Source organism: Mytilus edulis, chromosome 9, assembly GCF_963676685.1.
Source record: "Mytilus edulis chromosome 9, xbMytEdul2.2, whole genome shotgun sequence".
Classification (NCBI taxonomy): Eukaryota; Metazoa; Mollusca; class Bivalvia; order Mytilida; family Mytilidae; genus Mytilus; species Mytilus edulis.
In genome coordinates, this window is record NC_092352.1 from 38,162,963 (window position 1) to 38,188,092 (window position 25,130).

At 31.6% G+C, this 25,130-nt stretch overlaps 1 protein-coding gene across 50 annotated transcripts in view; it reads right to left on the reverse strand.

The window, feature by feature from the left end:
* The window catches only part of LOC139489696 (sorbin and SH3 domain-containing protein 1-like), a 121,609-nt gene that overhangs the window by 81,448 nt on the left and 15,031 nt on the right, over nucleotides 1-25,130 (reverse strand). For 42 of the 50 annotated variants that reach the window (XM_071276402.1, XM_071276391.1, XM_071276398.1 and 39 more), the window contains exons 2-9: nucleotides 17,691-17,842; nucleotides 16,804-16,874; nucleotides 15,906-15,944; nucleotides 12,800-12,916; nucleotides 11,673-11,756; nucleotides 9,200-9,544; nucleotides 6,796-8,067; nucleotides 3,747-3,782 (exon numbers count right to left, since the gene is read on the reverse strand). In XM_071276402.1, the coding sequence (XP_071132503.1) occupies nucleotides 3,747-3,782; nucleotides 6,796-8,067; nucleotides 9,200-9,544; nucleotides 11,673-11,756; nucleotides 12,800-12,916; nucleotides 15,906-15,944; nucleotides 16,804-16,874; nucleotides 17,691-17,842 (2,116 nt within the window). Of the gene's footprint in view, nucleotides 1-3,746; nucleotides 3,783-6,795; nucleotides 8,068-9,199; nucleotides 9,545-11,672; nucleotides 11,757-12,799; nucleotides 12,917-15,905; nucleotides 15,945-16,803; nucleotides 16,875-17,690; nucleotides 17,843-22,064; nucleotides 22,200-25,130 lie in introns of those variants that run through there. The other 8 variants (XM_071276408.1, XM_071276411.1, XM_071276406.1 and 5 more) reach the window with 4 other exon arrangements.

Here is a 25,130-nt window from a genome sequence, read left to right on the forward strand (position 1 = left end):
TTTGATTTTAGCAGCTTTAAAACTTGTTCATAATTTTGTCAAAATCGTAGCTACTATCCCTTTAATAATCACTAAATGCCAAAAAATGAGAATAGGAAACTAAAGTGACTGAACTCTCACAAAAGATGAAAAGTTGCAGGTTTTATAACAGATAAAAGAGTTGCAATAAGGGTTAAGTTCTGAGGGGGGATAAACAAAACCCTGGTACAATATTAACATTGAGAATATATCTCAAACAGGTGTTCAGTGTGGAACTGGAAATGTGTATACCTTTCTGGAGCACACGATCATTGTTATTTTTTACTTGTTCAATCTTTTAGATAAGTGGTTGTTTTTATATGTTTCTTTTTATTTAACCAGAGCTGTGATTTTTCTAGCTTCAATTTTAAATTATCAGTCTATTGTTTACCATTGATACCTTTAGCTTACTTTACTGGGGCGTAGCTGGGTCCTTTTGAAGTGCACGCCAACCAGTGTGGGGGGGGGGGGATTGCCCCCCCCCCCCCAGGTTTTTTTTGGCTAGACGCAAAATGGTGCGTTCTGAAGGCCTAAAATTGGTTTGAATAGCAAATTATTAAGACTGTATTTAATAATTTTTTATTGAGAAACATCAAAAATCTGCCCTTTGTTTTTTAGCTGCAACAAAAACGTTCATGGCCTTGTCTAAGTTTACCTGAAAATCACGGTGGATGTGCATTAAACCCAAAGCTGACAATCTGTCATTTCTCATTGTGGAACGGATGTACGTTTTCAAACCTTTCAGCTGTAGCACTAGCAACGGACATTGTAAGAACACACAGTATTAATTGTATCAATAGACGGATACAATGCGGGATTAACGATATCAAGCGTTTGACACAGTGTTGTCGGCACTTTATCACTAGGTAGGATTCGACAGCGAGCTCGCCAGCGTTCAACCTCTCTCTTGAAGTCTTGAATGCGTTGACGCCTTATTTCGACAGGAAGGTTTCAAAACAGAACAATATGAAGTAGCCTTTCAAAATATCACAATAATTTAAAGAGGGAATTCAGATTACCATGATTACCCTTATCGTAATTTACGTATAAAAGAGGGGCGAAAGATACCAAAGGGACAGTCAAACTTGTATAAAGGTTACTGTAATTCATTAAATTGTTCAGGGTCGGATCCAATGTTGCGAGATAAAAATGGAACAAAAGTCAATTGGTTATGTTTTGCCAAAATTATGTACGAAATTTACAACCCTTATATCCAAACAAAGACGTGGGTTTACAACCCCTGCAGCCCTGTTAGTTCCACGAAGCGCATTATATATTTTTTTTATTGAAATAGAGTTAATATACCTTGTCGGAAATTTGAAGGTGTGGACATCTTTCCATTTGTCGGTCAAAAGTTGTAATTTTACATCTTTTCCTAAGGATGTCGAATCTTTCAACAAAGAAATATCTGGATAAGATGGTCCCAGATTTTTTTGTACTATCTTTGACATTGACACTGATGTGGCGCTAAAGCTAAGTTCTGACATTGTCAATTTGTGACGTTTCAGAGTCTATATTGTCCTGATTTGTTGCTGGTTGTGTTTCTGCATGACTATCACTATTGGTACTGTTAGTAGGATTTTTAGTGAAAAAATCGTCTAAAGTTTGCCATTTAGGCTTGTCACGCTTTGAACTGCTCATGTTTATGTTGCTTTTTATGCTTTTTACGTTGAGTACCGGAAAATTCACGCAAATAAATTAAAAACGATTTCGGTCAGAGTTGATTTTACATATTGAAATATAATTGTGACGTTATTAAAATAGTTATACTGTATCGTTTTCTTATTTGCTTGGTTAAGTTAAATTTTATATTTCGTTATTACTCGTTTGTATTTTTATTTTATTTTCCGGCGTAAATAATTTTTTTAGACCCCACTATGTGCACGCCATGGCGTGACAGCGTATATGGAGCTACGCCCCAGCTTTATACAATCCAAAGCTCTATGGTCGGGTTGTTGTCTCTTTGACACATTCCCCAGTTCCATTCTCTATTTTATTAAGCACTTAGGACAGAAGAATTGGAATTAGCAATACATATAATGAATACCAGTAAGGCAACTATTCACAATGGACCATCTGACCAGAAAATACATCTTCAAGTCAAAACATGGCCTTCATATTAGGTCAGAGACCACAATTGTTGTCCCTTGATTTTCGTTGTTCACAAATATAGTCCCTAGTGTTGACAGTGGGTTACTTGCCATTAATTTTTTTACCCTTTCCAAATTTATTTCTCCATATTTAATGCCTCAAATTGCAAGTAGGGGGTTGAAATTACACTGTTAAAAAATTTGGGTTCAGAAATTTAAAGGAAAGTAGTGATTTGGTCCAGCTGAAGAAGGTTTAAAATTAGCACTTCGGAAGCTGTCAAAAGATTTCAAGACGCCCTAAACATAAAATTGTCCATATTTTGAGTTAGAGCCGATGAAGTTTTCTATAATTTTGATATAATTTGTCCCAAAAGTAGTACACACTGTAAAAGTTTCTTTGAGAAAGAGCAGGTGGGATTTTTTTTATTTTCATTTATGTTCTAAAAGAAATGCACTACAAAATAATTGTGGTCTCTGACCATATAGCAGTTTTCATCATTCAATAAAGTGCCTAACAGAAATATGTACATCCACAAATCATCAAAAGTTCCAAGGAAACCTGAATACTTGTTAAAGATTTTTGAGTGCATGAGCATGGTGAAAAGATATTACCAATATCAATATGCATATATTGATTGATGAAGGTTGCAATACTAAATGCTTCAACACCCCTAGCTATACATTCTTAGAATGTCTGCACCAAGACAGAGGGATGAACAGGATGATTTAGTGCATATTCTAATGTGCCTTTGTTCTTACAGAATAATTATCACCCAGCCTCTACATGCTAAGTGATTGAAAAAAATGCACCAAAATCATAAAATAAAAGTGTAAAGAAATTAAATTCAAAGGTGTACTAGGTAATGATATTTACATCAATCTTCCAGAGCTTTTTGTTTCTCCTATGTGCATTTTTTGCTATTATTACTCGGCTGTTATTTGAGTATGTACATTTTGTTTTTAAGTTTCTGATACAATACAGTGAACAAATTGGTAAAAATTTCCACAACATATGAATAATTGGTAAATAAATAAATTAATTTGATTTAAACAATTTTCTGTATTTAAAAAGCATGAATATAATTCATAACATTGAGAATTCTTTATAAATTGACACATAAGACCATCTGTCTTATTAGTAAGTTAGGAGCTTTTGCTATATATTCAAATCTCATTCTAACTTTGAGATGAAGAACATCAATCATAGCACTATTCCTTTGATATGGATTTTATCAAGTGTATGAAAAAATCTTGTGTTCTGATTTTATACACTTTATTCTATCGTTTCCAATATATAAAGCCAACCAACAACACATAAAAATGTTTTAGTTTAATAAAGAGAATTCTGAGAAGTGTTGCAATCTGTTTTTACAAAGTTTTTGACCATAAAAGATTTCATTGCAAACTTTAGAGTCAAGTGAAAGCTAAAAATTCAAGGAAAATTTTCAAATCACCCTTTATTAAGATGTCATTTGTCAACATTGAGCTGACATCATATATGCAACACAATTTCTCATAAATGTATCTGTTTTCATATCTTTCAATTTCTAAGATTTTAATACAAAATATCTACTGTTTTTTAACAGAGTATTTAAAAAGTATGCAATTTTCTTAAAGTATGTATTTTCTTTAACTTACCATGATTAGGTCTTTCCTCTTCATTCTTTTGGCCAACTATTAACCATGAAATTCAAGAAAAAAAATCACTTTAGTATTTTGCAATTTTAACGTTCCTCTTACATAAACATAGTTAATAAGACACAACAGTTCAACTGGATAAGCAGAAGTCAGTTTACATAAAAAACATTTTGGTTTCTATTTTGGGTAATTAAATAAAGATAACACAACCTTTGATTTTGGAAATTTATCCAACATAAAACATGCTCTGATTAGCTTAGAAATCGATAAATCTTTTAAAAGATTGATATTATCCCCTTTTTCTCGTAACTGCAACATATGCATGCATCTGTTGCCACCTTATCTAACTTCCCTGGGTCATTACAATTTACCAGGTGGTCTTTTTGTAACATGTTGTACATCTATTTATCTCCCTTGTATTGAAAAAATCACGAGTTATCTCCCTTGTTTATAATTTTGTCAATTTTTCAATCCATATATATTTTTTCACAAAATGGTCTTAGTGTATTTATGATCAACACTAACTTAATTCTATCCGATACACTGAAATAAAGTAACTGAAAGTGTAAGATTTAAAAAACACAAAAACGAGCCAAATTTTGAAACTACTCACTCCAAAACTTCTTCATTTCATTTCACAGAAAAATCAAGTACTTTCTCAATGTAAGTATGTAAAAACTATACAACTTTTATACTACCAAGGGACTTTTATCTTAACAATGTTAATTTTGCTATCATCTGTGTATTGTTGCTGGAATTTGTCTCTGGGAAGATAAGATAAATGCTGTTTAAATGTATCTAGGGGTCATTTTCTTTAACCTCTTACTGTCTTATGTATCTTTTTCATAGATTAGTTATTTGCTAATATGGACCCATGAATAAAATCAGATAGGATTTACGTCAGAATGACTGATTCATCTGGTAATGATGATTTCAGATCCCGGTAAAATAAAGTATAGTTACATGTATTCTAATGGTTTAGGTTTATCAAAATTCACATCATTATATTAATTAATGAAAGGTACTTAGATATCAAATAAAATACTCTTTCTTTGTTGTTTTTCCTTGAAACAACTAATATGAATAAAGAGATGCGGTTTGATAGCAAATAAGACAACTGAGTAAATATACATCAAGTTGTAACAGTCATTAACAATTGACAGTAACCCATAAAGGTGAGGTGTAAAAGGTCCCTAATAAACCAAACATACATTCTAATAGCATGCTGTTCAGTGTGAGCCAAGGCTCTGCATTGAAGACCGTACTTTGACACATAATGGTTAACTTTTTATAAATTGTGACTTGGATGGAGAGTTGTCTCATTGGCACTCATACCACATCTTCCTATATCTACAACTATTCTATGACTAGTAGCTGATTTAGACTTGATATATTGCATAGACATTTGTTTTATTGAAGAAGATGTCTTTTGGTCTTTAGTGTTGTGTGATTACCATTTCATTGATGTATACCCCAAATTTCATTTTATTCATCTTCAATTATATCTCCAAAAAAATCTTTTGTAATAGATCTAATAACTTGAACAGAGGCTTTTACCTCATTACACTTCAAGGGTCTGTTTCATGATATATTCCTACCAAATGTCTGTGTATACTTTCTGCTAGATTATGATTCATTACAAAGGTATGTGAAATGATTTTCAGGTAATTTACTACAAAGCTAATGACCATTAAAGAGGAATACACAATTAATTATAATCATATTGACGTAGTCAGCATGCATGCACATGCTGTAGATCTGGTATAGCTATGTGCTTCATTTTGTCAACACTTATACTTGAAAACAATGTGTGGTTTATGAATCGTAGAGGTGTTTTACATGTAAATAACAAGTAAAATCACTTGTCATAAATACAGGATTGCTTTTAACCTTTACAATTGTTTTCCTAGGAAGCTGCCAAGAACAATAACCGTAACAAATCAAAAAGGGTGTTTTAGGTAGATGTAAATGGACTGAGTGTTTGATGGTTGTTTAATGTCCACTGACAGATATCTGAACTTTAATAATGACTTTTCATTTTGATTCACTGTCTTCAACACACAAGGGAAAATTAGAAACATGATATACTAATTCCTTTTGCAGTATGTGTACCACCCAGAAATTTTCATTTGATGTCCAGCAATAAAAAATTCTGTTAAGAATTTTAGAAGCTTTTTACTCTGAATCACCAAATTTTGTATTGAAAGGGAGATTATCCAATTATAATAAGAATTGTGCTATAATTTGGACAAGTATGTGCAAACCATTCACTGATTCATTAATCTGACACAAGCCACCAATTTCACACCAATTACCAATGGATAATTATATTAAAAGCTCTAGTGCACATCCATGTGTGTTTATCTGACTATTAACCCTACCCTCATTTCTAAATATATAATTGCTCTCACATCTAAATAATATATAAATAGCATTACCAATCACATATTAATACTCTATAATACAAAATATAAAAGCTATATCTTGGTATATCGGTGTTTAAAATGATCCAGGATACTAATAAAAGACTATAGATACAAACAATATGTTTGGATACAAAAGCACAAGTCACGTCTTAATACAGTTAAAAATTAAGTTTTAAAAACTAAATAGTGCCCGATTTTCATCACAATATATTTTTCTAAGGGACAAGATAGATGAACATTCAAAACAAAAAGAAAATAAGGATTTCTACACAAAATAAGAAGGAATTTACATGCTTTAATGAACTACTGGGGAAAACACAAAAAATAAATTTGGGTCACTCATAAACTTTAAGAAGTATACTAAGTTACATGCAAAAAAATACTAAACATTATTTGAACAGCTATAATACTACAAGGGATACTTAAACTAATTTGTTAATACTACATATCTTAAGATACTGCTGAAACTATGACATTATATTCTATATGAAATATTTCACCCATGCTTAAAATATTGATCAGTTCAAAAAATGAACACTCCATATCTGTATTGCAATCCAGGTTTTCATCATTCTCATGCTGTTATTGTGGGGGACGTGCTCAAACTCTGACATATACAATACCTCTGGTGTCAACATCTGGTTGTTGTGGACTTTCTTCGTGCATCACTTTAATTGGAATATATCTTCCTCTGTTTGGAGAGGAAGAAGATGAGTCCAGAGATCCTTGTCTTCGAACAACGGACGGTGAAGATTTAGGAGTCCATTTTGTGTAATTCGGTTTCTCCTGTCGTGAAGGTGTCACATATTTAGGAGACTGTACAGTTTCTGAGTGTCTCCTTGGTAAGTTTGAGTCCACTGGTTGAGGGGGATTATATTGTGGCTGTGCTTGTGGCTGTGTTTGTGGCTGTGCTGGCCATTGTCTGAATCTATTGAAGTCTGGTTGTGAATCCAAAGACGAAAGATCAACCTCACTCACGAATCCTCTCTGATCATAAAGTTTAGCTTTTTGTGGAAGTTTGATTGAATCTAAATCCATGTCATGTATAAAGTCTCTTTGATTAAATTGTCTCCCTTGTGAATAGTCTTGATTATTTCGGTGATTATTTCGGACACAAAAATCCACATCCGTAGAATATCCATCCTGTGGAACACCTATAGGTTTTCTGTGAGAGTGGACTCGCATGTCACCTCTCCCTCTCCCATTATAGTCCAAATCAGTATTATATCCATCCTGTAGAACTATAGGTTTTCTCTGAGAGTGGATGTGCATGTCGCCTCTCCCCCTTCCACTATAATCCACATCAGTATTATATCCATCCTGTGGAACAATGATAGGTTTTCTCTGTGAGCGGACTCGCATGTCGCCTCTCCCCCTCCCACTATAATCCACATCTGTATTATATCCATCCTGAGGGACAACTATAGGTTTTCTCTGTGATTGGACTCGTACATCATTTATTCCCCTTCCATCATAATTCATTTCACTTTCGTATCCCCTGTGTGTTTTCAGAGGTTTGATAGTCGGCAAAGTTGTACATTTACTATAATCAAAATCATCATTTTGTTTGTCAGTAACTTTTTCACTTGATGATTTTCTAACTGGGAGTGTATAGTACGAACCGGGACTAAAATTTCCATCTTTAAAACTACCACTCTGCCATGAAGATCCACGACTGGTTATACCAGAATCCAGAGATCTCGTTTCCTCTTGAGGAAAATTTCTCAAATCCGGTGTCGACGTCTTAATTGTCAAGGGAATCATCCTTTCCCGTTTAACACTAATCGGTATTATATGTTCTTCCACAGCGACTTCTTCTTTCATGATGGGTAGCTGACGATCTTCCTGTGGCAGGGAGTGAGCTGTCAAGGTACTACTGTCTGACACACCTTTGTCTGATCGAAAAAGTTAATGAGAACGTAAGAAACAGAGGCAACTCAAACAATGACTGATGCAGAGAATGTGTGCAAATTAATATACTCTACACTGTAAAGTAGTTAAGAGAATTAATGTTTGAACAGAAATCTATAATTAGAAATTTTAAGTAGACTAAGCTATTTCTGTAGATGAAAAATATAATTGGAATTTCAGCACAAGCCTGTAATGTTGAGAAAATTGTTCTAAGAAGTGCCAAAGATCGTACAATTATCAACACTTCTATTAGAAAGTCTTTCTTGTATAGAATTCTTATTCAAATTTATGACTGTTTCTTTGAAGTATTACAAGACAATGACCAACAAGAAACTTGATAAGAAGAAGGATTTCCTTTAAAAGATAAGATCTGATAGTAATCAATGTAATTATGGGATGGAGTTTTTAAATGTATTTTAGACTTAATTTTAAGTAAAATATAAGAAGAGGTTATCAAGGCCACTTTATATCTTATCATTCTAATCAGAACATCATTTAAGGATACTGCTAAGTTACAGGCACAGGAAATGACTTATTTATGATGCTCTGATTGTGTCTTGTCAAAAATTAAGATCAAACAGTAACAACTAAGAATGGACAATTGCTACTGGACAAGGGAAGAAACTTTTACTAATTTATGGAAAATCAGCAACTTAAAAATCTCAATTGTTCTATCAAAATGCATCAGAGAAAAGTGTCAACAATTTCAGATCTATGCAATCTATATATTTCAAATTGTGATGAGAAGCTACAATTTTATCAAAATAAATTCATAATGATTTTTTTTTTTATCTTGAGTTATACTGATAGGTTATTTAACAAAAAACTAATAGCATTACCACGTCAGATGCATTTTGATAGAAATATTTTTACAACAAACACATGTACAAGTGTAAATCAAAATAAAGTCTTCATCCAAAACTTTTACTGTAGCTAAAATAAAAGAAAGTGAATCTGCAAAAGTCTATAATAAAATGCACTAAAAATCTATCAATGGTCAATGGTTCAAATGTCAAAATCAACTGAAATGCACAAATTCAAAAAAGCAAAATCACATGCTTCAAATTCTTTCCAAAAATCATTTCAAAACAGGATCATGCAAAGCATGACAGCTACCTTCATCATCTGAATATCTAGATAACTTTTCCATCTGCCGTAAAAACATTTGCATGCCTTTAGAAGAATGATCTGATGTAGCTGGTGAAATGCTTCTACTGGGAGAACCTAGGCTCCTATTGGGTGATACTAAGCTTCTAGCTGAAGAACCTAGGCTGGAGCTGTGTTCAAATATTTGTCGCCGAGACCTGCCACCAGTTGTAATGGGTTTAGGCAAAGGCAAGGGTGGCTGACGACGTCTACAGGCAGGTGAGGTTTGTGGAGTTGACCTGGCCGAATCACTAGTATAGCATGATGTAGTTGACCATAAGCTTGGCGATGGAGATGACCGATCCCATGCTGCATCTAAATTTGTGAGAAAACTACTGAACAATTCATGTAAGTGGACAACATATAAAGCATTAGCATTGTAATACAAATTACAACGTTTCAATTGCAGTAAAAAAAAAAAAAACATTTTTTTCGTATAAATGTACCAGTAATTTATTTGCTCTATAATATAATTAGTTTCTTACAATACCTGTACTATGAACCAATTGATAATTAGTTTGGTTTGAATAATGGAATAAATAAACAGTCAAGTATATAACCTTATAATCAAACGATAATAATTAATGTAACAATAACTACACAGAAACTAACATATAGTCTTAACTTCATACAAAACATTTAAATGCAGTAAGAGGCATTTTTCACTGTTTATTTTCTCTTTCTTTCTAAAATGGTACAAACTATACATGAAATACAGAAAAATAGAAAGTTTGACAGAAGGTATAACTGTACATAACACAATTTCCATGCCATGAGTATTTCCATGCTATCACCAACATATCCATGGAATTCAAGGATCCAACTGATAATTTTCCTATCTCTATCATGCCTTGAACAATAAGGGTGAACCTTTTTTGGCTTAATTTTGTAACTACTCATTTTTTTTCAGAAATTGGGAAAACTAAATTTGATCAGTAAAATGACTTTAACATCTTGAACAAATATCAATTCCATCTGAATAAAAGTATTTAAATTGTATAACTAAGTTTGTACATTAGATTAAACTTTTGATTCAAATGTGATGCCATGTAAGCTTAGATTTGAAGTTGCACTAATTGTAACAATATCCAAGTGCTAATGGAGAAAGGAAAATCAGTTCAATCATGTCAACTTTCTATTGTTATAGATATATATTTTTACATACATTTTTAAATACATACAGTCTTAAAGTGTCTGACTTACTTCTTATTATGAAACATTTTTTCTTTATTGTTCCTTTTAAAAAAAAATTGAAAGTAGAATGTAGATGTAGAACCAAGTAGGGAGTGACTGCTTAAAGCCGTCTTTAAAAACATGAAAATATTCTATTTGCATCTTCAGAAGTCAGACACTTTGAACATTGAAATCATGATTTTAATAGTATTTCATAAAACAAGAAATCTTCTGATGATTGGTTTAAAATTCCTTCATATATCTGAATAAAGGAGAATCCGCAAATCTTTTCATAAAAATATCTTAGACAAAAAATATTTACAAGTCACGATCATTTCATTAAAACTTACTATCAATTTCACTTCTGATGTTTTGGTGAAAAGAGCCACAACTCTTCATTTTATAAACAGCTGAATAAGAATCAAAGTGCAAAAAACAGGGAACAAAAAGGAAGTTCTCTGTCTGGCAGGTGAAGCAGTAAAGATTGGGAAAGATTCTTACAGCTTTTGAAAGAAAGATAACTGTCTCAATTAGTTACATCAGTTTATTTAATCATTACTACTAGAAGTATAGACATTAATTTTGTTTGTCTTTCATAATTTGTATGGTTGTGATAGTTAATTTACAGTTCAGATAAAATAGTGACAGGAAGAATAGAAATTATTCTCTTTTCAGATAGTAAGCTTTCCTTTTTTCTATTTCTATGGTCTCTCTCAAACATTAAATTTGTAACGATGAAGGAAAATACAGTAAAGAAAGATTTTGATTGCATAATGGGCTTGTGTTCAGCTCCAGATATCTAAAACATAATTTTTCATAATATACATAAATCATATCTTTATAAAAATTTGAAACCGATCATCAGAATGATAAAGTTATTAAAGAGGTCATTCAGATATTAGTGAAATAATCTTATAAACATGCCACCTTCTGATAAATGAAAATTTAATTATACCCTATTAATAATAACAGATCCATTCATTCATTTCCAGCATTCAAAAGACAAAAATATTTGCTGTGTTTTAAAAAAGACCAATAATCTTTTTCTTGTTAATCATATTTATCTAGGATTAACTAAATAATTCTCAAAGTTGCCTGGAGTTTATCAAAAATATTTCATTTCATTTTTTGTAGAATTAGAAAAATAATATTTTTATAGTGTTAAAGATTGATCATTATTAAAACACAGTCTACCAATAAAGAATTTTAATTAAAAGTTTAACAACAATGCAATGAGGGCTCAATATTCCAAACACAAGCATGTATTTACCCCTGTGTCGTAATGGTTTTGGTGAGGTAATTGGAACAATAAGTTTAGACTGAAAGCGAGGACTCGAAGGTACTGAATGAGATCCTGAAATTTACAAATCTATTTGTTTCAATTTTTCAAAATATATTTGAAATGAAGCAAGTGCTTATACACATCATTAGATACGAAAAGAACTTAATCATCTGAAAATGTTGGAGTAATGCCGAAAAGATAAGAAAACAAATTTTTCATTCTTAAATTAAGTATTCCTAATCATGAATTGAAAACAGAACTGCATTTGTTTCAATTAAAAGTAAAAAAACTTTTAAATAGTGCAATTTACCTTACAGAAAAACAAAATTCCTTCACTCTGTAAAGCTTATAGGTGATAATATTCTGATATTCTCTTCAGAAAAGAAATATGATCTAATCGGATTGAACGAAACAAATCAAGCTGTCATTCAGAGACCCTTACCACAAGATTGGTAATTTCCTAAAACTAAAAAGTATATGACAAATATGTTGCAATCAATACCTAGTTACCACAATTGCAATACCTTTTTACTGATTTCTACATTTTTCATTTCTCTTGCTTGGTTAATTACAATATTAGGAGTGTTTCAGTCGATAAAAACACCACAAATCAAGAATAAAACACCAAATTCATCCTCTTTATCTTGATTGTCAGGTGCTTATCTGCTGGCAGAAAACTTTATATTGCCTTTTTTTCCCCTGACAATCAAAGTTCCTATAACATATCTATAAATCCTGAAAAATTAACTTCTTCAGAAAATATTTTAAATTTTCTTCTTTTTTAACAAAAATAAATACCTATAAAACTGATAAATAATTGACATTAAAATTAAAGAAATGGCACTGAATCCATTTATTTTTCTAGTTATACTGCCTATTGTACTCTTATTATATTTATATCTCAGATGCCATATAATATTTTTGCAATTAGATATATATCATTCAGTTAGAAATTATCCTTATGACATAACAATATACTAATTGGCATATTACTACTAGCACTACAGTTTACCCTAAAAATATCTACTATATACACAACTCAAAATTAAGACATCAAGTTATGTTTTATGATAAATTCTACTTTTATATATACCTACACACAAACATGTATTTACCTCTATAGGGACTAGGGTTCACTTTCACCGATGACGGGGGACGAGATGAAGAACTATTTGTAGTGGTCGAGATTGTATGGTAAGATATGGGTTTGTAGTCATCTGCAGTTGTCTTTCCTTGAAAATTCAAAAATAAATGCTTTAATAAAGGTACTTGTAAATAAAAGAAACAAACCAATTTTATTACCATTATCATGTGTATATTTAGCACAACAGTATTCATTGTCATTTAGAAATTACTGACTTATATTTTCCCCTTTTGAAGTTTGAATTAGATGAACATTAAACAACAGCTTGTTAAAAAAAAGCAAAACAGTTTTCAAAATGTAGACCACTTTTCTTAACATGAAAAGAAAGTAAAAATTTCAGTTTTATAGGGTTAGAACAAAGTCCAAAACAGACAAACAAACATGACATAAATTATTGACACAGAGAAATGTCTCATCTGTTCTGCAGGTAAAACGAAGGCTGTATGATATAGACTGTACCGTCTTAGGTCTACTCTAGTTGGGCTTTATAAATTCAGTTGCTAAATTAACAACATATCAAACACCACTGGTAAATCAAAAGTCATTCCTTCAATCAAGACTTACAAAACTTAAAATATTGATCAGATGGAAACATTGCACATTCACTACAGCATGAGAAGTATACAATAAAATACTGGTTCTCTGGCCATGTAGTTTGGCAGGTTAGCACCATAGTACTTAATTCTTGGTTAAATTTCAATGGAACAGATGTAATAAAAATCAGATTCAACTGTTCACGTTGATTTAGAGATCAAGTTTTTTTTTTTATTGTTTTACCTAATCAAAATTAACAGTGGTGACATTCATACAAAAATATCAGTACTTATGGATCCTTAAGAGGACATTCTTGCAAAAAAAGGTTTTATTTAATTCAGTTGTTCACTAAAGAAAGATCAGAATGCTCTTACTTAACAGTCTTTATTAAACTAATGCCAATTCAATATCAATCAAGATGGAATAGGATCCCAGTTACGGCAACCAGTCCCGTACCCAGGAATATAGTGCTTAAAAAAATATATATTACTTTTGTTTAAAATAGTGTAGTGTTATCATTACACTAGTTCTGTAACTGAAAGTAGATTTATTTGAAAGGGTAGGATTTATAGTTGGAATTACTGTAAACATTTTGATTGATTTAAAAGGGTCAGTACATAGAGTAAATTGCCTAAATTCTAGCCTTTATTCTTCCCGGAAGAGACAAACCTACCCTGTTGTTAAAAACAAAATTTTGCTACAGAATGCCGGTCATGAGGCACTGAGATTGTACTAAGACACTTCCAAACAAATGCCTAACATGAACCAGAAGTCCCAAGGTGGCTATCATAATTATTAATTGAACAAGACCCCATTTATTTACTATGATTTTCAATGGGTTTCAATGGGGCAATTAATTGGGTCCCCGTTCCAGATATGATTAACCTATCATGAGTAGTTCCTTCAAAACTCATGTAATCACAGCACTAACCATTGTTTGCTACTATTATGAACCATTGCCTTTGTCAAACAGCAGTACCTATGTCTCACTTTCCTCATTTTTGTCACAGACTAACAAAAATATAATGTATATGTAGGGAAAAAATATCAACATCAATGCAACTTTGTTTCTGTAATAGTTTCAATATCATACATGATAACATGACTCTGAAAATGTGAATGATCAAACAACCCATGAATATGGGTCATAAAGCTGTTCCCAAATACCATCACTCAATCTAAGTTTCCTACTTTCAAACACAGGGTGATAGCTTATTCTACTGTGAACCAGAGATTCCAGATTGAAGCGGCCATATACAGAAATGTTCATAAGGGCTGAGAATATCTAGCAGAAATACCAACTACAAGCTTTATAGAAATAAGTTGGAGTAAAAATCTGCTCACAGAATTGGAAATGTAATTCTGAAATGCTCCAAAACAATATGTTTTACAAAAATAAAAACACTTATCAGATTATACCTATACATCTCTGATCCCTGATTTAAAATCTTCAGATGGACATATCCGAAGAAAACATTGCCTTACTCCTAATAAATACCAATGTGTACATGTAAGCTTTTTTATATCAATATTAGGTTCAGATATTAACCATTGACTTGTAATATTCAAAACTGACAGGTTAAAGATCATACCATTATTATGTATTGAATCCAACTTAGAAAAAGATATTAACATGGTTTTTCGATTTTTCATGCAAGGGTGTTACAAATCGTCTCAAATCTGTAGCTAAAGGTAAAGTCATCTTCCATTAAAAAAGAATCCACCTAGTATATATACAACAAAAAGATCAGGGACTGTTTGGAATTTAAAAAAATAAAACCTTTATGTATTTGATAACAAATGAACTAAGTGGATAGTGTATTAAATAATTACATGTTTAATATGTCCAGTGAATGAGTACACAACATGTGAATGATAATTTTTAAGCAAAACCAAAATATTTTTGTACAGAAAATATGAACTCAATTCAGTACTTCTTTACAACCATAGTGGAATTAAAGCATAAACTGTAGAGGTTTTAACCAAGGAAATGGTCAATCTGTTAAAGTTTTATCAAGAGCAGTTTTCAAATATGCCAATTGGGGAAAACAATAATGACTCTGGTAGAGCTGAGGTATATCTCAGGTTAATTCATATTTGAATCAAGATGTTTTGCCTGAGCAATAGTCATATCAATACCTATAATAGCTTTGGAGAAAATTGATACTGAATTAAATTTGGTAAAGAAGTTTTAACTTTTATGGCTTATTCAGCTATCCAAAATTTTATGACATCCACTTTATTTTTCACCCTGGAAAGTGCCAATGCTTAAAATACAACTGTTTTTATCCCATTTTTTCTCTTTAAACTGTAGAGAAGGACTAAAATGAGATGTATGTTATGAAAACAAGTGCTTTAGCTGTGCAAATATCAAATAAAAAAGAATATGTTGTAGCATGAAACAAAACTGTATGCATTCAAAAACTCATATTAAATGTTTTAAGATGAAAAGCTTGAAGCCACCCTCAGCAAAGAAATAAAACTGCTAGCAGAGCAAAATGGCATTTTAAAAACACTGGGTTATTTTGTTGTAGTAAGCTTACGCTGAGGCTGAATGTAATGAGGTGTTGCTCGAAATATTCCTGTAGATTGATCGTCAAATATTATAACATATTAATGAGTTTTCAATTAATTAAAAAATAACATTGTTTTATTAGATTAAAACTATCCCGTTAAGCATTAAAAGGGTAGCTAATGAATATTATTTGAAAGGAATGGAACAAATATCATCATCAAAAAGCTACAACTATGGAGATAAAAATGTAAGTGCTCTTATGATAGCTCGGACAGTCAGACTACTTTAAACTAAAATATCAAAACTTTACATGGATTCATCAAACTGAACATGTTTTTACTAAATTTCTGAAATTGCACTTACTGAAATAGGGCATTAAATTTTTCTTACAAATTAAGCATGTCTTGTCACCTTGTTTTATCACTTACATTTCACTTTACCTTTTTTATCAATTGCAGCATCCAAGCCAAAAATACTGGTAATATATCATGTTTTGAAAACCATAGACCCTATAATACTAATGGTTCATATTTGTCCTTATATACTCAAATGTGAATTTTCCAATGATCTTTTGCGAGGAAGGCATCGAAAGATTCACATGTTTTTACGTTTTAATTCACTGCAATCCAGTTATATATTGTATTCTTACTTTTAAAATTATTTGGCTTCAGACTGTGTAAACCACATTGTCTAAAAAGTTGTTTTTACATGTGTTTCTGGTGTATAGTCACTTCTGTGTTGTATAGTGTGTACTCAGTAAAATGAGCCTCCATGTTTCATAAAAACAAAGACAAATTTCATAAAATAAATTCCATACAACAGTGAAGTGCCATTACACCATAAACCAAAAAATAGTCAGAGGACATGGTTTTATACAGTGTTTGTAGTCTTCACTTACCATGCTGCCAGATTGTATGGACACCTACCTGATATGATCTGTGCCTCTATAGGATGGATATCACCATTTATCTGGCCATTCATCATTGGACTTTTACAACTAAATACATATAAACAAAAAATTATATAAAATTATTATAAGAGCAAAACAATTTCAAGACTGACAAAATCTATTACTATCTAAGTTTGGCTAATCACGTTCACAAACTCTTCTATTTTAATTCGAATTGATTCAAATTTCGAATTGGCTAATTCGAATTATCCAATTCGCATTAGAAATACGCTTTAGTTAATACGAACTGCAAGTTAACGTCGTATGGACAGTTTAGCGAATTTGAAGCGCATTGCAATTCAAATCAGAATTGACGTTAGGAGGTAAATCGTTTCGAATGCAAATTAAACTAATTTGGATTAGTTAATGCGAATCGAATTATGTGTGAACTCAGCATTAATACGTTTACCTATCTTAAAAGACGTGCATAGTATCAAATCATAAAAATACAAATTGTTTAGTCTCTAGGAAATCTTGTAAGATTTCCCCTGCTATTTTTGCTAAATAGGTGTAATTTGGGTACTCGGTGCAATTTGAGTACCGTGACGTTAGCTATAAAACCAGGTTTTATCCACCATTTACTGATTTAAAAATGACTGTACTAAGTCAGGAATATGACAGTTGACATCCACTCGTTTGATGTGTTTGAGCTTTTGATTTTTCCATTTGATTAGGGACTTCCTGTTTTGAATTTTCCTCAAAGATCTGTATTTTTGTTATTACCGTCTTTTGGTGTGTAAAGTGCGCATTTGTGTATAGTGCGTAGCCCCTTTGTGGTTCAAGAAACGAGAGAAAAAAGTATGCTTTTCATAGTTGTTCTTTTTTTTATGAATATCAAATTGTTATTTTTCTATTATATCTCACCTTCTGAGATCTAAGGTAAGTTCTTTGTTAGCACATTTTATTATCTGTTGAACATCATTGTGGAGTAACCCTTCTGTTTTCTGACCGTTGATATGTTCTATATAGTCCCCTACTTTTATACCTTCCTTGTAAGCTTTACTGTTTGGATTTATCTGTAATAAAAGAAAGAAAAATACCATTTAATTGTTAGAAATATATGATTTTAACTATGGCAGTAATGGACTTCTACATGAAACATGCAAAACAATAGACGTAAACTTCCAAGATGTAAAATATGTATTTGACAAAGAAATGGCATCATCTGCAAAAAATAAAAAACAAGCTTGGAGAGGTTTGTGGTAACCATGCTTATCCTTTGTTTTTCCACTACAATAGCCCTGGATGCACAAGCAAATAATGGTAGTTATAACTCTAGTTGAAATCAAACTATGATCCCTCTAAAGGGTATCAAACACTTTGAATAAAATAATTATATTAAATATCCTTCAAATTTTGACCCCTTGAATATTCAAATTTCAAGAAATTTGTTTCACACATGCACAATTTACAGGAATAATTTTATTTGACCAACTGCAATTTTGATTATAATAGAAGCTTGATTTCCTAAAATTACAAACAGTATGTGATTAAAACGTTCAGCTCATTTTTCATGAGTTTATACCCTTTTAAGGTATCATTTTATGGAAGAACATTAGAAATAGTCTGTCAATGTGCAATAGTTGGATAAACAACAGAAAGCAATGAGTGTCCACATTTCTTATTTCAATTGCATATATTTTTTTTATTACAAGACACACAACATGTATTTTGTGCAAGTTGTGTACTTACAAACATTGACCTCACCCCCACTACATGTAGAATAGATTTATAATCAGTAGACACATTCCAATAAAGATTTACATAACACAGATATATAATACTGTCTATACTAATCAATCCATGATTAATGAATACACACTTATTTTGCCAAAGAGGCACTTCAAGGGATAAACACTGATAAGTTACTGAGGATCAGCATTTTCTTTTTTCCAAAGGTTGACAAAAACTGATTGATTGTGGATCTGACATTTCTACTATTGTAGCTTTTGGAAATACTCTTCCCTTCCAATTGTTGATGAAAAATAGAAACAGATCTTCTCACAAAATTCCCTATAAAAAAATCTTGATAGTCACAAGTATTAAACATTTTCTTTCTAAAAAATGACTAAAATCTTTTTACAGAAAAATGACTTGATTTTTCTGAATACCAAAGTCTTCACAAAGGTCTTACATCTACTTTGTCCTCTTTCAAAAGTAGCACTAGCAGAGATAGAGAAAATAATGATGATTATGATAACAAAATTAATATACACATTCAGGATGTTAAAGATGGGGAAGATACCATAGGGAAAGTCAAACTAACGTCAGGGCAAAAATATTTTCATTTTTTTTTTTTAAATACCAAGTTTACCTTAATCAACATAGAAAACTAAAGACTCAAAGCAACAAAAACATAAAAAACAAGAATGTGTCCCAAGTACACGGATGCCCCATTGCACTATCATTTTCTATGTTCAGTGGACCGTGAAATTGAGGTCAAAACTTTAATTTGGAATTAAAATTAGAAAGATCATATCATAGGGAACAAGTGTACTAAGTTTCAAGTTGATTAGACTTCAACTTCTTCAAAACTACCTTGACCAAAAACTTTAACCTGAAGCGAACGGACGCACAGATAGACGGACGAATGGAGGCACAGACGGACGGAGGAACGGAGGCACAGACGGACGGACGAATGGAGGCACAGACCAGAAAACATACTGGGTACTGTTTTTATTTTTGAAAGTTAATCAATACAAATGCCCAACAGTATCCATTATATTTGTTTCTTTCTTTCTTTCTCATTTTGAATAAAACTCCTGCAATTAAATCCCCTTAGTATCTTTTTTTTCATGTATCAGATATTGCTACAACTTAGCCAATAAAATACCAAAGCAAAGTTAACACTTTAGTCATCAATATCTTACACAACTTGCTAGATATCTCATTATTTCATATAACTTTATCAGAATCTACACTTAAATCATGTTTTAGACAAACTAATCATTCTACATTCTATTTTCCATCTGTCTTTTGTCTAGAAAACATCAATGTTTTAAGATTAAAATAACCAGGAGGCTTGATAGAGGTCTGATAGAGAAATGTCAGAATCCTCTGATCCAAGAGCATCATACACTATAAAAACATAACATCGATTTATAAAAATATTCATATCATCTGTTTTGTCTAGTGGCATATCTTAGAGAACAATCAAGTGCAATAACCCTGTTTGCAGACAGCAAAAAAAAATATGACAGCAAGGTAGGAGATCTAGAAAAAGCCATTAAACAACTATTAAACTAGAAATATCAAAATAAAGAGCATCATACATTATTAAAACATAACACAGATTAACAAAAATATATTCGTATCAATTAATTTGTCTAGAGGAGTATCCTACAGAACAATCAAGTGCAATAACCCTTTTTGCAGACATTTTTTTTTTTCAGCCAAAAAAAGTGACAGCATATAGCAGGAGAAAAGCCATAAACAAACATAAAACTAAAAATACTAAAACAAAGAGCATCCTACATCATAAAAACATAACACAGATTTACAAAAAGAAATTCTATTCAGTTTATTTGTCTAGTCAATTGAGAATCCATTTCAGACAATCGCTGGAATGAATAAGTCTTTTTGCAGACATAACATATATTTTTCTTCAGCAAAAAAAAAATGTTAAATTGTATAAGAAAGTCATAAACAACCCTAAACGGAAAATGCAGCACATACATGATAACATGAAACATTGCTCATTCATAACTTTAAATTGTTTATAAAATAAAATCTGGTGCTGGGTGGTTTACAACCTATTAAACAATTTAAAGTTCCATAACCAATTTATCTTAAGATTTGCTCAGCATGATCATAAGATATTACACAGAAATGTTCATATCATATTTACCTGAAAAGATTTATATAAATATAAATGCTGTGCATATTGAGTGCAATAAATGCATCACTTGTTTTTAGATATACTACAAACTTTTATGAAGGAATTTAATTTTCAATGCATTGCCAATCCTACTTGTATCAACTCCTACAAAAAGTGTACTATGTACTTATCTTATTGACAAGAAATCTGTCTGCAAGTTTTTAATTTTAAAGCCATTTGTATTGAATTTGAACTATTAAGTCAAAAACTAAATATATATCCAAATATGCACTAAAAGACATCTGCACTTCCGATATCAGTAATAGAGGCAAAATTTAGAACTACCAAACATTATTGCATTGTTCAATTTATCTTTACACAAGAATGTGTCCAAAGTACATGGATGCCCCATCCACACTATCATTTTCTATGTTCCATGGACCATGAAAATGTGGAAAAATCTCTAAATTTTGGCATTAAAATTAGAATGATCATATCATGGGGAACATGTGTACTAAGTTTCTAGTTTACTAAGTAACTTGGACTTCAACTTCATGAAAAACTACCTTGACCAAAAACTTGAACCTGGAGAGGGACAGACGGACAGAATAACGGACAGATGAATGAACAGACGGATGCACAGACCAGAAAACATAATGCCTATAAATGGGGCATAAAAAGGATTAAATATCTCTAATAACCCAAGATGTTTCAGATTCAAAAACTGAGTTTGGTGATGGAGGTTAAGGTTTAGATCCTAAGCGAGATCAAACAAATCTCTCATAAAGTTACTACTCGACTACCAAGCACCTAACATTATACAGACTGTATGCATCAAGTCAGGATAGTAAGTCAGAGTAGGTTGACATATCCTCAGAAAAATTGTTACATACATATAGCAGGACTCAAACTCAAGCCTTGTACATGTTGCAAGTCTAGAAATGACTCAAAATAAAGCATAAGCAAGACTGCAAATGACTTAAAATTATAAGATTTCTACATGGTGCATGTCTGCAAATGACTCAAATCATGCCTTTCTAGTCATCAAATAACTCATAATTAGTCCTTTCAAGTCTGCAAAAGACTTTAAAAAAAAGGCTACAAATTACTTGTTGTTGTGTTAATATTTTGTAAGTTTGCTGGTACCATTATCAAAATTTTAAGAGATACAAAATGTGAACAAGTGATAAATATGTGCTTGAATTCAACTGAACTTTCAGTTAGTATTGGAGACAAAAACATAGTATAAATTAATAATTTCAAAGTTTCCCTCAAATTAGTAAGCAATATGTACAGAGTTTAGCTTGAATAATCTTTTATAATGATAAATAAATGTACAGCGCCATATTTTGAACAAAGTGTTGGCAAACATTGGATTGACATGTCAGAAAGTATGGTTAATCATAAGTTTTATTGCAAACCTGATCAATGTTGAATGACCATCCATCAATCCAACCATCTGATGAAATATTCTCCATTCTATACCTTAACAGCAGAAAACAACCAAAGAATGGCTTAAACACCAACAAATGCAACAGAAGAAATACAAACAACACTACCAAAATAAATGTACGAATGATGTTTTCTTCAAGTATGCATTTATTTTATTTGAAGGCTCAAAAAATAGAATCTTTCAAAAACGTGTAAAAATTCTGAATTCTTATCTCATCAAATAAATAGCACATCTGCTGGAGATGAATCATAAACATGTATGATCAAACCATTAATATTTTTTATGTTTGTAAATCAATTAGGGTTTTACTAGAAGATGATAACTTTAACCAAAATATACAGAGGAACAATTAAAATATCTTTCATTGGACAGCAGCTATTAGTATTGTAGCATTGCTCATAAATTAAAATTAGTTATCTCATTTGAATTGTTTCACATTTTGCATATCAGGGTCTTTCATAGCCCACTAATACATATGGGGTTTATGTGACTTTTCTCATTGTTGAATGCAGTATGGCTATTTATAATTGCTTACATCCACTGGTATATAGTTATCTCATTGACAATCATACAATATCTCCTTATATTTATATAAAATATTCATCATTCATTTGTTCTAAAATGATATGGTTTTATTGTTGAAAAGATATGTTATTTGGTAGATCAAATGTTAATTTTTCTCTATCCCTCACTTTTTTGGCCTATTACTTTCTATTCTGTAACCCCTGCTAATTGATGAATCCACAGTACAAAACTACTTAGCCAAAGAGAAATGTTTAAAGGACAATTCCTAAGCTTATTCGCTTTATAAATAGTTTTACTGTAAAACCATCAAACATATATCAATGTTATAATATAGACAAATGATTTTCTTCTGTAACTACTTACCAGAAAGGAATAGTGTGTTGACTCAACTAGCTGTCAGTAAACTTTTATTTTTAGGAATATAAATAGCCATAAAATGTACAGATGTATTGTATGTTTAATTTGCATCCTAAATAAAAGACTTGTTTAAATATTTATTAATAATTTTCAACAATACTCATTATGATAGTGTTTCCAAACATTGATTTCTGTAACATATGTGAATACAACATAAAAGTTGAATGGATATATTGACAAACACAAACATATCTTTTAAGTACACGCATTGAGAGGAGTCTCAGTTTAGTTCGTTTTGACTTAACCAAACCAGTTTTATCTTTATTCTAGTAAAGTTTCATTTCTGCCTTATTAAGTTTGTATGTTTTTGTGCAGCAACTAAAAGGATTTAGAATTTTTTAAGAAGATGTGGTATGAGTGCCAATGAGACAACTCTCCATCTAAGTCACAATAAATATGCCTAAACTTTTACTACAAATAAGTCTCACTTCTTAATGTATAGTACAATATTTCATCCATATTCAGGACAATTTCGATTTTCAAATGATTCAAAACCCCAGATCAGCCTATTTCGAAGGCGATCTGATGTTCAGTTACATATCATGAACCCTCATATTTGTGAATTTTGTAAAAAGATTATTCCTCCTTATTATATCAAACGTGATTAACAGATTTTAGTTTCAAGACCACAATAAAAGTATGAAACCATATATAACATCAACTGCTTTAATTTTGACCTACAGATCTTATATAACAGGGTACCAGTTACCCCCATATCTTTGTAATATTTAACAGAACTTGAGAAGACACCTTAAGATTACCTAGATGCAATTTACAACTAATTTACACACAAGAATCAATATAAAAACCTTTATTTATATCATAGATCAATATCTACAAACAGTAGTAACTTACTATTTAAACCTGACATAATTTTTCGGTTGTTAAACATGAAATAAATGTTATGGGTTTCATGTCTAATTATCATATTTAGAATACTAGTATACAAATATGGTTGCTCCAGAATGTTTAATTTCAGAAGGTGAAAATTATTAAAATGCAAACAATTTTGACATAAAACAGTGAAACCTGATAGACACAAGGGTTGTCACAGGGTTTTTCAAGACTAGATACCCAGAGAGATAAAATGTCATTATCGGCATTTGTCATGAAAGTAAAGAATTATATTGAAGATGATGTAGTTTTGTGAGTTGTCAGCATGACCCATTTCACTTGTTGTATGGTACAAAAATCTTTAAATTACCAGATTGGAATAAATAACCAAAAGGGCACATGGTGAATTGGCTCATTTGTTTTATCTTAGATATTGAAAGCCTTGAAGATGAAGGTATTACTAAAAGTATCTCAACATTTACTCAACATTATTAGTGATTCATGTAAATGGTGGTCAAGATCAGATGAACCCAGCTAGACTAACAAAAACATCTTACAATTATTCCATACACTAAATATAATAGACCTACTGCTAACCATAGGCGGATCCAGGGGGGGGCCTGGGGGGCCCGGGCCCCCCCCCTTTCGTGGGAAAAATTTGGTTGATTATATAGGGAATCATTGAAGCATGACAGGAGCCCCCCCCCCCCCCCCCCCTTTAGGTCAGCCAACGGCCTCCCCCTTAGGAAAAGTTCTGGATCCGCCACTGCTTACATCATACAAACAGATCTATGCATGAAAACAACATTGAGTAATGAACCATGAAAATGAGGTCAAGGTCAGATAAAATCTCCCAGACTGATATGAACAACCAAACAATCATCCCATATATCAAATATACATGACCTACTGCTTTATATAGTATCTACAAAATGAACCCAATTTAATAACTTTAATCTGTATCACTAATGCATGAAATGAGGTCAAGGTCAGGTGAACCCTGTCTAAAATAATCCTGCAATGATCCCATATACAATGTACATACATGTACCAGATATCATTATCCTGCTACTAGTTCTCATAAGTGAGAAATTCACATGATATTAGCAGTCCCTGAACCATAATAAATGAGGTCATAGACAATGGACATATGACAGAGAGAAAATTTGTATCAAAAGACTTCCATGAAATAATGTAAAAGGACAAGAAGGGCTGCAATTTGGTAAACTTTTAAAGCAGTTTGTTTTGTGATAGGGTA